The 14,205-nt window shown below is 46.5% G+C and overlaps 3 protein-coding genes across 3 annotated transcripts; all 3 read right to left on the bottom strand.

Annotated features, from left to right (window-relative positions):
* Nucleotides 1–606: 606 nt before the first annotated feature.
* EDB93DRAFT_1115982 (FAD binding domain-containing protein) lies at nucleotides 607–3,155 on the bottom strand (the record flags this gene model as incomplete). Its single annotated transcript, XM_041448312.1, has 15 exons — nucleotides 607–805; nucleotides 861–1,262; nucleotides 1,317–1,444; nucleotides 1,494–1,549; nucleotides 1,595–1,636; nucleotides 1,692–1,778; nucleotides 1,837–1,909; nucleotides 1,964–2,178; nucleotides 2,231–2,287; nucleotides 2,338–2,566; nucleotides 2,615–2,668; nucleotides 2,721–2,756; nucleotides 2,807–2,860; nucleotides 2,917–2,980; nucleotides 3,031–3,155. 15 exons carry the CDS (start codon nucleotides 3,153–3,155, stop codon nucleotides 607–609), a joined length of 1,821 nt encoding a protein of 606 aa, XP_041313229.1.
* Nucleotides 3,156–4,269: 1,114 nt separating this feature from the next.
* Nucleotides 4,270–6,945, bottom strand: EDB93DRAFT_290955 (FAD binding domain-containing protein). The gene is made up of 15 exons (XM_041455990.1): nucleotides 6,734–6,945; nucleotides 6,619–6,682; nucleotides 6,509–6,562; nucleotides 6,423–6,458; nucleotides 6,317–6,370; nucleotides 6,043–6,268; nucleotides 5,936–5,992; nucleotides 5,670–5,884; nucleotides 5,549–5,612; nucleotides 5,403–5,489; nucleotides 5,306–5,347; nucleotides 5,201–5,256; nucleotides 5,024–5,151; nucleotides 4,568–4,969; nucleotides 4,270–4,512 (listed from the first exon to the last, which is right to left on the bottom strand). The coding sequence occupies exons 1-15, from the start codon at nucleotides 6,856–6,858 to the stop codon at nucleotides 4,326–4,328; spliced, it is 1,797 nt and encodes a 598-aa protein (XP_041313228.1). The 5' UTR covers nucleotides 6,859–6,945; the 3' UTR covers nucleotides 4,270–4,325.
* Nucleotides 6,946–9,712: 2,767 nt separating this feature from the next.
* Nucleotides 9,713–12,250, bottom strand: EDB93DRAFT_1075367 (FAD binding domain-containing protein; the record flags this gene model as incomplete). The annotated part of the gene is given in 16 exon segments (XM_041445158.1): nucleotides 9,713–9,899; nucleotides 9,955–10,356; nucleotides 10,411–10,538; nucleotides 10,570–10,571; nucleotides 10,588–10,644; nucleotides 10,690–10,731; nucleotides 10,787–10,873; nucleotides 10,932–11,004; nucleotides 11,059–11,273; nucleotides 11,326–11,382; nucleotides 11,433–11,661; nucleotides 11,710–11,763; nucleotides 11,816–11,851; nucleotides 11,902–11,955; nucleotides 12,012–12,075; nucleotides 12,126–12,250. 16 exon segments carry the CDS (start codon nucleotides 12,248–12,250, stop codon nucleotides 9,713–9,715), a joined length of 1,812 nt encoding a protein of 603 aa, XP_041313227.1.
* Nucleotides 12,251–14,205: the final 1,955 nt, after the last annotated feature.

Below are 14,205 nucleotides of genomic sequence, written 5' to 3'. Positions count from 1 at the left end.
ACTGTACATTTTTTCCAATCGCATACTTTCTGATGGTCCTTATGTTCCTTTGGGTTTTCCGGTTACTTTACAGAGACCGTTAGCCCCAGCTGCACTGAGCGTGTCATCCACGCATTTGACTTTTTCTTCCTTGCTGCGGCTAAGGAGCTGGGCAACCGCGAGAAAGGAACTTGCTATCCTCCCCTCGTGGGGAAAAGAGATTGATAGGTAGGCACTTATCTATATTCAAGGAATACAGGACTTGTTTGTTGGTTTGTTGCACTGGTCCTTCGATCCTGCATGCCACTTTGGAAAGGATGGGCAGATTGTGAAGCGAGACCGATTGATCAAGCTACTTCCCAAAGGCCCTTGTAGAGCCATGCGCTATCGTATCAACCTCTCTTCATAAGATCGGGTCCACTCCCTGCACCACGCAATTTTGACTGCACTCGCATCATAGAAAGTTCAATCATTATGTGTGATCTATGCATGATACTGAAACTTTGACGCCTGATTGACCTGCCTTCCTTGTCCTGTGTACTATGTGGAATAGTCTGATATATAAGTTGTTCGATGGCCTGCGTCCCAAGCTGACCAATGACACCGACGAATATCTAAATGTTCTTGCTATAGTATGAACTTGGCGGGGATCTTCATGAAAGAAGCAAAATATGCATCAAGCACCCCAACGCGATCCAGTGGAGCGATGGCTCCAACATAGCCATCAGGACGAACAGCAACCAGCGCCCCCTCGGGTCCCACTCCATAATACGAGTAACCTTCTCCACCAAAGCTACCGGTGGATTCAGTGTCATCGACAAACACCCTAAGGGCACCACGATCAATATTATCACACTTGACAGAGGCTGGCAAGCACTCACTTCGACCAATGAGAGCGAAGAAGCGTAGGGAGCCGCAAGATATTAAACGTATCCTTCCGGCCTTTGCTGATCGTAATGATGTCGAATGGTGAGTTTCCACGCATCGCGTAACGGTTGAGGAAGCTCTCCCGTTTCTGTATGTTCGCGACCATCGACTCGACCCTCGCTTGTTGAAGCGGATCGTTGAAATCACCCGTAAACACAAGTAACTTGAAGCAAAAGTCCGAAGGAAGAAGGTCCTGGAGCTCGAATGACCGTGCGTCTGCTGCCCGCATGAATTTGTACGGAGGGACACGTTTTCCGAGGACAAGACCACCAGCCAGCTCCTGGTATCTGTCATTTACTGCAACTGAAGGATGATAGTGTATCCCAATGCCACTGGTGAAGTCTGTTTGGAACGTTCTACGACCTCGCGAGATTAGTAACAGAAAAAGACTGTCGGCAGAATAATCTCACTCCACGAGATGTTCGGGCGAAACACCATCGTTGTTTTGCTCAGTCAAAGGCTGGCCACAGACAAGGGTGGACCATTTTTTATCGAATGCGATCAGTTCTAATGCGAATTTACGTCGCTCTGATTCGTACTATCGGCTGGGCATGAGAAAGGAGTCGAACAACTGCACAGGAGCCTACCGTTGACAATAGTGACATGTCCGCCCACCCACGTACAGCTAGAGCGATTTTCCAAGCTAAAAAGCAATTTAGCTAGATAACGATAGGAACGGAAGACATACCTAGATTATGAGTATCGTTGATACTCGCGTTCATCCCTTGTCCTGCAAGTTCCATTGGAATCAGGCCAGGAAAAGGGGCCAGATTGAAGACGCTTACCTGCTTTAGGAGAATGGGTGTGGCAAGCATCGCCAGCGATAAATACTCGATTTTTGACGGAGAACTGCGAAGCCACCCGTTGCCCAACTTGAGTTAAAATGTCAAACGAACATGAATTGATAGTGAGTAGCAGTAAGATGCATACCGCTATATATAGTCCACCACAAAAAATCACTCTTCTGGACAAGCTTGTACGGCTCAAGCAATTTCTGGGCAGTCTAAGGAGAATATTGATCAGTGCTGACCACGCCATGATAGTGGATACCGCTTACTTCAAGAATCTGCTCTGGACCCATTCTGTCCTTGTCCACCCTGCCCGTCGCTGGATCGATGACATCTTTGTCTTCCAGTTGTACATATAGCCGAACGTAATCCTTCTCTCGAGGAATGACGAAGAGTGAGCCGTGGTTGGATTGCGCGAGGCACTTATTCCTGATATCCGGGAAGTCGGTGTCTGGCACGAAGTCCACGACACCCCAGATGGAATCTATCGGTCGAGACTGAGCTCGCTGAGAATTTCGAGTAATAAATATTCTCACCAGACTGTTCTCCATCCATCGTGATGCCGAATTGTTTGCGGACCCACGAGTGAGCGCCTATCAAGGAAAATGATTATATTGGCAAGATCGACATTTTCGCAACGTACCATCACCACCAAGAACAAATTTAGCGTGGACAATTTCTTCTTGTTCATCCTTGGACTTGTCTAGTCGTTGAAGCGCAACACGAACAGGATAAGACGTGGGATCCTTCAACTCGTCTTCATCCTTAGAGAGCTCGATTGAAGTCGGTATCGTAGATCGTTCGACCTCAACGCCCAGCGATGCCATGGAATCCAAGAAGATGTTTTGAATGATTCCTTGATCAAGCGTACCCTTGACCATATTCAGCTGATATAGTTTCTGTACAATTTATGAACACACCTCGAACGGGTATCTTGCAGACGGAGCTGTTATGTTTGGTGTCCTGTTGGTAAGCTAATCACAGAAATTCAGGGAACATCCTTCGTTGATAGGGAAATTTACGAACCTCGATGCCGCCGGTCGACGAAGGATTGTAGAATGCCTAAGATACAATGAGTCATATATCCTGAAAGTCCGTCTTGAAAGGCGTACCGCGAAATGGATTTGGTTACATTCCTTTAGAAGGCGCTCTGCAAGTCCATAACTCTTTGTCCAGCTTGTTAGTATACAGTCCTAGTCGGTTATCGAGGAAGCATTCTCACCTGCAGAACTTCAATAGTGCGAGGTGAGATTCCATCACCACTACCAGTAGTTATTTTGAAGGCCCTGACGGAAGATTGAGTTAAAGCGGGAAAGGAAGGAATCGAACCACTGACTTTTGATCGACGATCCGGACATTGACTCTCGCACATGCCAGGGCATTCGCGCACATGAGCCCAGCAGGGCCAGCGCCAATAATTAGAACGTCGACTTCAGAGCGGCCTACGAACGGAGTAGGCATTGCGAAAACTTGGTAATAAAGGAGATGTAGAGTGTGTCTTGATAACAGGGGGTGCAGGTCCACGATTCTCAAGAGAGCATTCTTAAGGATAGCACTGTGGTAGAATAAATAGCAATAAGTCGCGCCTGCTGTCCCAGGAGCCATGTTAGCGACTTCCCAGTCGGCGTAGGATCGGATATTGATCGAAAGAAATTTTTCTGGGGTTGTTTTAGATATGACTTGGAATATCTTGCATATCAGTGATATAGATAGCAAAAATGCATTAGTCCGGAGACGACCATTATGATATGGTGATCTGGATATCTTTTGAGGTAAAAGTTCTGTAAGGTGTTCATTGCGCTAACCCTAAATACTAAGCGACGGGCCTGGGGTGAAGCCGACGGAATAAGCCTCGTCTGCATGCAAGTGTGGGACTCGGAAGGACAGGCTGATCATATCAGCGACCAACGTAGGCGTCGACTAGGACTCTGAACAGTGACAAGGTGAGAAAAAATGCTTTACAGACTGCTTCTGCGTACAGTATTAATGGATTGTTGAGATAATGATTGGCTCCGGACGGCCACGGTCATTGAGGTCGAATACCGTGAACAACGCGGGAGTCATCATCATTGGATGCGACTTTTGCAATGCACTAGTCCATATGACAGATGAATCCAGGGTGCTCTTGAAATAAATGTACTATACCTTTAATTATGCATGAAGGCGACTGTGCTGTTTTAGCGTGACACTCAGCCACACACTGTCACTTATTCGTCGCGTGTTCGCATGACATCATTGTACTTTGTTATCTCGACTCAAAAACACATCCGGACATGGTGTGAGACCAAATACACTCGTTTATTCTTTCGGTTACTTTCTAGTCTCCGTTACACTGCCAGTGCAAATTCACAGGTGAAACGTACATGCCTAAATGTCTGCTCAAAGCTCCAAGTCCTCGCTCAATCAACGGATGGTTCTGATGCCTCATCGACTATTGAAGCAAGCTCAGCTCTAAGACATGATCTCCAATTTAAATTTCACCCATCTCCAAAAAGAATGAAACATAATGTTGTACCATAAAATGTATGTGGGAATAAGTTTGGTCCGAGGGTATGGAAATAGTTAAAACAGTTGTATCCTAAGCACTAGTCCAGTGATGAAACAGCATTCCAAAAAGATTCGTCGTTGAGACTAAGCGGGAATCTTCATGAAGGATGCGAAATACGCGTCAAGGACTTCAATGCGATCCAAAGGAGCGATGGCTCCAACATAGCCATCAGGACGAACGGCAACCACTGCCCCTTCGGGTCCCACTCCATAATATGAGTAACCTTCTCCTCCAAAGCTACCAGTGGTATCCGTGTCATCGACAAACACCCTAAGGGCACCACGATCAATATTATCACACTTGACAGAGATTGACAAACACTCACTTTGACCAATGAGAGCGAAGAAGCGTAGGGAGCCGCAAGATATTGAATGTTTCCTTCCGGCCTTTGCTGATCGTGATGATGTCGAATGGTGAGTTTCCAAGCGTCACATAACGATTCAGGAAACTCTCCCGTTTCTGCATGTCCACGACCATGGACTCGACCCTTGCTTGCTGAAGCGGATCGTTGAATTCACCAGTAAAAACAAGTAACTTGAAGAGAAAGTCCGCAGGAAGAAGGTCCTGGAGCTCGAATGGTCGTGCGTCTGCTGCCCGCATGAATTTGTACGGAGGAACGCGTTTGCCGAGGACGAGACCACCAGCTATCTCCTGGTATCTGTCATTCACTGCAACTGAAGGGTGATAATGTATCCCAATGCCACTGGTAAAGTCTGTTTGGAAAGCCCTAGGACCTCGCGGGATTAGTAACAGAAAAAGACGGTCAATAGAATAATCTCACTTAACGAGATGTTCGGGCGAAACACCATCGCTGTTCTGCTCAGTCAAAGGCTGGCCACAGACAAGGGTAGACCATTTTTTATCAAATGCGATCAATTCTAATGCGAATTTTCGACGCTCTGATTCGTACTATAAGCGGGGCGTGAGCAAGGAGTCAAACAAATGTGGAAGAGCTTGCCGTTGACAATAGGGACATGTCCGCCCATCCACGAACAGCCAGAGCAATTTTCCAAGCTGAGAAAGCAATTTAGCTCAATCGTGACAACGGGAACGGAAGACATACCTAGATTGTGAGTATCATTGATACTCGCATTCATCCCTTGACCTGGAAGTTCCATTGTAAGCAGACTAGGGGAATGAGCCAGATTCAAGACGCTTGCCTGCTTTAGGAGAATGGGTGTGGCAAGCATCGCCAGCGATAAATACTCGATTTTTGACGGAGAACTGCGAAGCCACTCGTTGCCCAACTTGGAGTCAAAATGTCAAACGGACACGAATTGATAGTGAGTAGTAATAAGATGCATACCACTATATATAGTCCACCACGAAAAATCACTCTTCTGGACAAGCTTGTACGGTTCAAGCAATTTCTGGGCAGTCTAAGGGGAACATTGATGACTGCTGAGCATATAGTGGACACAACTTACTTTAAAAATCTGCTCTGGACCCATTTTATCCTTGTCCACCCTCCCCGTCACTGGATTAATGACATCTTTGTCCTCCAGTTGCACATATGCACGAACTCGATCCTGTTCTCGAGGAACGAGAAACATTGAGCCGTAGTTAGATTGTGCAAGGCACTTATTCCTGACATCCGGGAAGTCGGTGTCTGGCACAAAGTCCACGACACCCCAGATGTCATCTATCGATCGAGACTGAGCTTGCTGAGAATCTTGAGTATCAACGATCTTACCAGACTGTTCTCCATCCATAGTGATATTGAATTGTTTGCGGATCCATGAGTGAGCGCCTGCCGAGGAAAATGATTATATTTGAAAGATCGACATGTTCGGAGCGTACCATCACCACCAATAACGAATTTAGCGTGGACAATTTCTTCTCGTTTTTCATCCTCGGATTTGCTTTGGAGCGCAACACGAACTGGATAAGATGCAGGATCCTTCAACTCATGTTCATCCTTGGAGAGCTCTATCGAAGTTGGCATTGTCGATCGCTCTACCTCGACGCCGAGCGATGTCATAGAATCTAAGAAGATGTCTTGAATGGCTCCTTGATGGAGCGCAGCCTTGATATTATTTAGCTAATATAATTTCTGTCCAATTTATGAGCCCACCTCGAATGGGTACCTTGCAGACGAAGCTGTTATGTCTGGTGTCCTGTTGGTAAGCTAATGACAGAAATTCAGTGAACATCCTTCGTTGATAGGGAAATTTACGAACCTCGATGCCGCCAGTCGACGAAGGATTGTAGAATGCCTAAGAAATCATGAGTGATATATCCTGAAAGTCCGTCTTGAAAGGCGCACCATTAAATGTATTTGGGAAGACTCCTTTAAAAGGCGCTCTGCAAGTCCATAACTCTATGTCCAGTTTCTTAATGCAGAGTCCTGGTCAGTCGGTAAGGAAGTATTCTCACCTGCAGAACTTCAATAGTACGAGGTGAAATTCCATCACCATAACCAGCAGTTACTTTGAAGGCCCTGGTGGAAAGTTGAGCTAAAAGCAGGAACGGAAGGGATAAACCTACTGACCTTTGATCGACGATCCGGACGTTGACTCTAGCACATGCCAAGGCATTCGCGCACATGAGCCCAGCAGGGCCAGCGCCAATAATTAGGACATCGACTTCAGAGTGGCGTACGAACGGAATAGGCATTGCAAAATCGCTATAACTTAGCAATGGGCGCAAATGTTGAGTGTGTCTTGATACCGGGGGTGCAGGTTCACAATTCTCGAGAGATCATTCTTAAGGACAGCATATTGGTAAATAAATAGGAATGAGTCGCGCCTGCTGTCCCAGGAGAGCCATGTTAGTGATTTCCCAGTCTGCGTCACGCCGGTAGGATCGGATATCGATAAATATTTTCTGGGGTCGTTTGAAATACGACTCGGAATATCTTGCATACCAGTGATAGAGATAGCAAAGATGGCATCACTCTGAAGACGGTCATTATGATGTGTTGGTGTGATCTGGATATTTTTGAGTTTGATATACGCAAAATTTCTGTAAGGTGTTCGATTGCACTAACCCTAAATGGGCGCTTGAACGACGGCCTGGGCCGCGGGTGAAGCTGGATAGGCGTCTTTTGTATGCGAGTGGAGAAAGAAAAGGCTAGTGGTCAGCGACCAACGCAGGCGTCGAATGCGACTCCAGGCAGTGCCAAAGTGAAAAAAAAGCTTTACAGACCGCTTCTGCAGATTGATGGATTGTTGAGGTGATGATTGCCTCCGGACGGTCATCAAGGTTGAATACCATGAACAGCGCGGGAGTCATCATCGTTACTTTGTGCACTGATCCATATGGTACATGAATTCAGGGTGCTCTTGAAATAAACCTATTGTGCGTATGAAGCATAGCGACTGCGCTGCTTGAGCGTGACATTCAGCCACTATCACACACTGTCACCCTAAAACTTTATTCGTCACGTGTTGGTATGTTCCTGCCAATGATTGATTAATTATGACATCATTGTACTACGTGACATTTTATGAAAAGCAATCATGGGAACTACCAAAGGATATTTTAATTTTGTTGTGACGATGTCCGCAAACCCCAAAGTAACATGAGCGGTCTTGTGTTCCTCCGTTGCAGTAGATGAAGGATGGTAGCGTACTCTTGGCAATTATTCCGACCATTATGTTGGTGGTATTGCGTTATTATTGAAGGCTTTGAATTACGACCTTATTGTCGTGTCGAGCGCCTTTGCGAATACTGATGGCATGATGATTAATCAGCAAATATATAATGGTATAGGCCTTAAACGATATAGCACCATCGCAACTGGCAGGAGACCGCAACTCCCTGTGACCATTTGATCGTTCTTGAATTGTCAGCAAATATTCTGCAGTCATTCGGCACATTCCATGCCTCGGTACAGTAACGGGCCCGTAGAAATATTTTTGGGCGAGTTATACAAAATAATGGCAGAACAGCGATTGGTAGAATCGTTTTGAGTGTTTTCGCATATTTTTAGACTCTAAGAGTAGCTCACAAAATGATCAAAAGCCATATCCTCGAACTGCGCAATGATATCATAAACCGACACGACCGTCTTTCGTTACGGTGCTGCCGCGATAGCAAAAATGCACCATAAGGCGAACTGTCAAACACAATGCCCGCCAGTGAGAATCCGAATAAACCGGCCCGTTTCATGCAGCGGGTGAATCGTGCATGAGAGATGACACGGACCTATAGTATTTCTGTGGTGCCGACAATGGGTCAACGGAAGGTATGTTGACTTGTGCAATGATGTCAAGGTTCGACGCGATACCCTTCTATTTTCTAACACGCTGCTGCGGTAGCAAAAATGGACCAAAAAGCTGTCCAAGGCGAACGAACACCCGCAATAGTACTCGTGAGTCCTGGTCAGGCTCCTCTTCTACAGGTAAACCCGCCAGTAACTCGTCAGGGCTGTCCATCCGGAGCTTGGGCTTGGTCCAATCTTATCGTCTACAAAGTCAGGCACCCGGTTGAGAAAATACCGATCCCACAGTGGATGAACAAATAAGAACGTTTATTGAACAGGTTTTATCCGTAAAAACTGCTTCAGTGGTGGTGATTCGTAGGTTGTGAAGTTCGTCTGCCTTGATACCATAAGCGATGGGAGTCTCCACGCCTCCATCCTATTTCTGTGACACGGGGTCAAATGCGAGTCAGATGCAACCTGCAGTCTGCGAAACAAGGAGCTCTCAGCTGTTCGAGGTTGTAAATGACATATCTGCAGGCAGAGTTCTTCGGAGCGAAGAGACCTAAGTGCAGTGTCCTGCAGCAGCAGCCCGAGCGCGTTCTGCCTCTTTTCGTCGTAGACTACGGGTATGGGGCATTGTGAAGGTAAATCCAGACTGCTGAGTCCTGACGTCCGCAGAACGAGACGGAGAATGTCACGACCCAAGCATGCCGATCATACTCCGCTCGGACTTTTAAATCAAGCGCGGCAAGTCGGCAAATCGAATTTCTACGAGACTGCCAATTTGCTGCTAATCAACGCTACATTTGAGCTACATGCATCCTCAGCTCTCTTTCATGTCATTCTCCCTTGAAGCGTTGCCCAGCTTCCCTCTTCCCTGGTGCCGCGCCGTACTACAACTGTGCCCGCACCATTGACTCAAGCCCTCCCGTCACTCGGTGAAAGCCCACGCGCTTCCTTATTTCTCCTGCCCTACACTCATGCGACGTGCTGTACACGAGGGTGCGCTTCTGCGCCCAGAATTTGACAGGCGCTTATTCATGCGTTTTCAAGTTATTGTTAGATCAGCGTTGATTGTTCTTATGCCTCAGTTTGAGCAAGCTCGGTTCTAAAACGTGATTCTCAATTTCAAAGGTGTGAATTGCTATCACTCTGCGTCGGCGATTCATCTCCAAAAAGAATGAAACTTGGTGCGTTATACCATAGAGTGTATGGGAATAAGTTTAATATGAGGGTATGGAAATAGTTAAAACAATCATATCCTAGAATTTAGTCCTGTGATGAAACAGCGAACCAGCATTCGAAGAGGATTTGTCATTGAGACTAAGCGGGAATCTTCATGAAAGATGCGAAATAAGAATCAATGACTTTAACGTGGTCCAGTGGAGCGATGGCTCCAACATAACCGTCAGGACGAACAACGACCAACGCCCCCTCAGATCCCACTCCATAATACGAGTAACCCTCTCCCCCAAAGCTACCTGCGGGATCCGTGTCATCGACAAACACTCTAAGAGCACCTCGATCAATACTATCACACTTGTCAGAGATCGACAAACACTCACTTTGACCAATGAGAGCGAAGAAGCGTAGGGAGCCGCAAGATATTGAATTTATCCTTCCGGCCTTTGCTGATCGTAATGATGTCAAATGGCGAGTTCCCAGGCGTTGTGTGACGGTTGAGGAAGCTCTCCCGTTTCTGCATGTCCACGACCATCGACTCGACCCTCGTTTGTTGAAGCGGATCGTTGAATTCACCCGTAAACACAAGTAACTTGAAGCAAAAGTCCGAAGGAAGAAGGTCCTGGAGCTCGAATGGTCGTGCGTCTGCTGCCCGCATGAATTTGTACGGAGGAACGCGTTTGCCGAGGACGAGACCACCAGCCAGCTCCTGGTATCTGTCATTTACTGCAAGTGAAGGATGATAGTGTATCCCGATGCCACTGGTAAAGTCTGTTTGGAAAGTCCTACAGCCTCGCAAGATCAGTGACAAGAAAAGACTATCAATAGAATAATCTCACTTCATGAGATGTTCGGGCGAAACACCATCGCTGTTCTCCTCAGTCAAGGGCTGGCCACAGACAAGGGTGGACCATTTTTTATCAAATGCGATGAGTTCTAACGCAAATTTACGTCGCTCTGATTCGTACTATCGGCTGGGCATGAACAAGGAGTCAAACAACTTCACAGGAGCTTACCTGTTGACAATAGTGACATGTCCGCCCACCCACGTACAGCTAGAGCGATTTTCCAAGCTAAAAAGCAATTTAGCTAGATAACGATAGGAACGGAAGACATACCTAGATTATGAGTATCATTGATACTCGCGTTCATCCCTTGTCCTGCAAGTTCCATTAGAATCAAACCTAGAAAAGGGGCCAAATTTAAGACGCTTACCTGCTTTCGGAGTGTGGGTGTGGCAAGCATCGCCAGCGATGAATACTCGATCTTTAATGGAAAACTTCGAGGCAACTCGTTGTCCAACTTGAGTAACAATGTCAAACGAACATGAATTGATAGTGAGTAGCAGTAAGATGCATACCGCTATATATAGTCCACCACAAAAAATCACTCTTCTGGACAAGCTTGTACGGCTCAAGCAATTTCTGGGCAGTCTAAGGAGAATATTGATCAGTGCTGACCACGCCATGATAGTGGATACCGCTTACTTCAAGAATCTGCTCTGGACCCATTCTGTCCTTGTCCACCCTGCCCGTCGCTGGATCGATGACATCTTTGTCTTCCAGTTGTACATATAGCCGAACGTAATCCTTCTCTCGAGGAATGACGAAGAGTGAGCCGTGGTTGGATTGCGCGAGGCACTTATTCCTGATATCCGGGAAGTCGGTGTCTGGCACGAAGTCCACGACACCCCAGATGGAATCTATCGGTCGAGACTGAGCTCGCTGAGAATTTCGAGTAATAAATATTCTCACCAGACTGTTCTCCATCCATCGTGATGCCGAATTGTTTGCGGACCCACGAGTGAGCGCCTATCAAGGAAAATGATTATATTGGCAAGATCGACATTTTCGTAACGTACCATCACCACCAAGAACAAATTTAGCGTGGACAATTTCTTCTTGTTCATCCTTGGACTTGTCTAGTCGTTGAAGCGCAACACGAACAGGATAAGACGTGGGATCCTTCAACTCGTCTTCATCCTTAGAGAGCTCGATTGAAGTCGGTATCGTAGATCGTTCGACCTCAACCCCAAGCGATGCCATGGAATCCAAGAAAATGTCTTGAATGACTCCTTGATCGAGCGTACCCTTGATCACATTCAGCCGATATAGTTTCTGTGCAATTTATGAACACACCTCAAATGGGTACCTTGCAGATGAAGCTGTTACGTTTGGTGTCCTGTTGGTAAGCTAATGGCAGACATTCAGCGAACATCCTTCGTTGATATGGGAATTTACGAACCTCGATGCCGCCGGTCGACGAAGGATTGTAGAATGCCTAAGATGCAATGAGTCATATATCCTGAAAGTCCGTCTTGAAAGGTATACCGCTAGATGGATTTGGTTACACTCCTTTAGAAGGCGCTCTGCAAGTCCATAACTCTGTGTCCAGCATGTTAGTATCCAGTCTTAGGTAGTCAACGAGGAAGCATTCTCACCTGCAGAACTTCAATTGTGCGTGGTGAGATTCCATCACCACTACCAGTAGTTATTTTGAAGGCCCTGACGGAAGATTGAGTTAAAGCGGGAAAGGAAGGGATTGGCCCACTGACTTTTGATCAACGATCCGGACATTGACTCTCGCATTTGCCAGGGCATTCGCGCACATGAGCCCAGCGGGGCCAGCGCCAATGATGAGAACGTCGACTTCGGAATGGCGTACGAATCGAAGAGGCATTGTTACAGGACTACCGGTATAACTTAGCAATAGGGGAAACTTGGATAGAGAAGGATGCTTTGATAGTACAGTGGATGAAAGTCCACAATCCTCACGACAGCATTCTTAAGGATGGAACGGTGATAGAATAAATAGATATTTGTTGCGCCAAGTATTGTCCCTGGAGTCATGTTAGCTTATTATGACTGAAACGATGAAAGATACTTGCCAAGCTTAATTTAGATACGTGACTCTGAACTGAAATGCATTACTGGGCTCGTGACCAGCCCGGCTTTTACATACGCCGTGACGCTGGTCAATCTCGGAGAGATCTGGTCGGTGAAGCCTGAAGCACGGAGTTTAAATTTAGCAGCTGCTGGTCGGTCGGGAAAACTCCGGGCGCCGATAATTGAGTTCACTCGCCGGCATCGCAGTTGCCTGCTGTTTTACCTACGTTATAATGTGTAATAATTGTACACATATATGTGATGTTCAACGGAATCCTGGTACGGTTTTGCAATTCACTTGCCATTATTTGTGGAAGGTCACTCGAGGCTTACAACACAGAATGTGAAAATAAAATATTATTATATCTGGAGGTTGACATGGTAGGCGACGTCATTATCCAATAGCAACTGACAAGCAACTGGCATGGGGCTTTTTCCTGACCCGATTCTTGCAATTCGACTTCGCAACATCCTAAATTATTTCAGCGGCATTGTTACTAAGATCTATGTACGTCCAGCGGTCGTTGCAACTGGTTGGGAACCTTACTGAAAGTTTTATAGGCGCAGATGCATTCGGTGACATGAAAATGCTTGCACTTCGCATACTCGACTTATCAGAGTGCGTCGGTGCCGCCACTGGCTCAAAGTCGATAGGTTGCTTCGTTGGCCTTGAAAAGGATACGTGGGATAGGTGAGGCTGCGCGGAACCAGGGCAATGGCACTTCGGAGGAGGTATGTTCCATGTTCTATTCACGAGCCACTGATGCAGTGCCGTACTGCACATCAAGGGCGCTGAAATAGACATCATGTCAGTTGGTCGCCTGCAGTAGTTTCGGGTGGATGTTTTACAGTACTGAGGTGGTCTCAATAGGGCTGCAGTTTAAAAGCCGGGCTGTCACCCTCCCCAGAGACTCGGAGCCTCTTTGACAGCCCTTGTTCCGCCTCCTTCATATGCTTGACCGACCAGAGCGTATCTTGTGACGAGACGCTTCTATGTGTAAATGAACTGTATCAGGAAAGTCTTTCGCATGTGCCTCTAATTTTAAATGGTGTACATAGCTCGATCGACGGAACATGAAGAAATTCGAATCCACTTGGCATGAGTAATTTTTTACAGTGACAAGTCCGCTGTGATACTGAATTTTGTCTAATTTAGTTCTGGAACAGGATAGTGACAGTTACCAAGAGAGTGATGCGTGGATCAAAATAACAGTCCTTAACTTCTAGTAGGACGTCACGCGCCATCCTTTCGGGGAAGACCATTATCTGGTTTATGGGATTCGATTCCATGGGTCTGATCGCCTGGCTAAGTTACATTAATCTGCATGAGTTCGGTCAGTGTTCCTTCGGGAAATTATATCGATGAATCTGCTGGAAAACACCTTTCTTGCAGTATGATATAGAGCTACAAAGGTTTTTGGCGTGGGAGATGCAATACTTGGCAAACCACGACTAACAAGAGACAGTGTCGGAGGGACGTGCAATATTGACCGACTTATTCTCCAATTCGCTCATGGTCATGGACCCTGGTATATCCCTTGCGCATGCATTGTACCCAAGCCGCAGTCCCGAGGGGCTTAAAGATGTACATTCATGTCATTCAAAAATACGGGTGCAATTGCAATTCTGAGTACACCAAGGGCGTCATTGCCGCGTCAAATTGCGCGTTGGTGCTCACCAACAATTGAGCTCAAAAAGGGAGATGATTCATATCTATTCGGGGAAAGGATGCTGAATAAAAGCAACTAT

The sequence above is a fragment of the Suillus bovinus genome (assembly GCF_016758785.1).
Source record: "Suillus bovinus strain UH-Sbo-P2 chromosome Unknown EDB93scaffold_2, whole genome shotgun sequence".
In the NCBI taxonomy this organism is placed as follows: domain Eukaryota; kingdom Fungi; phylum Basidiomycota; class Agaricomycetes; order Boletales; family Suillaceae; genus Suillus; species Suillus bovinus.
This window is presented reverse-complemented; position numbering and strand designations above follow the sequence as displayed.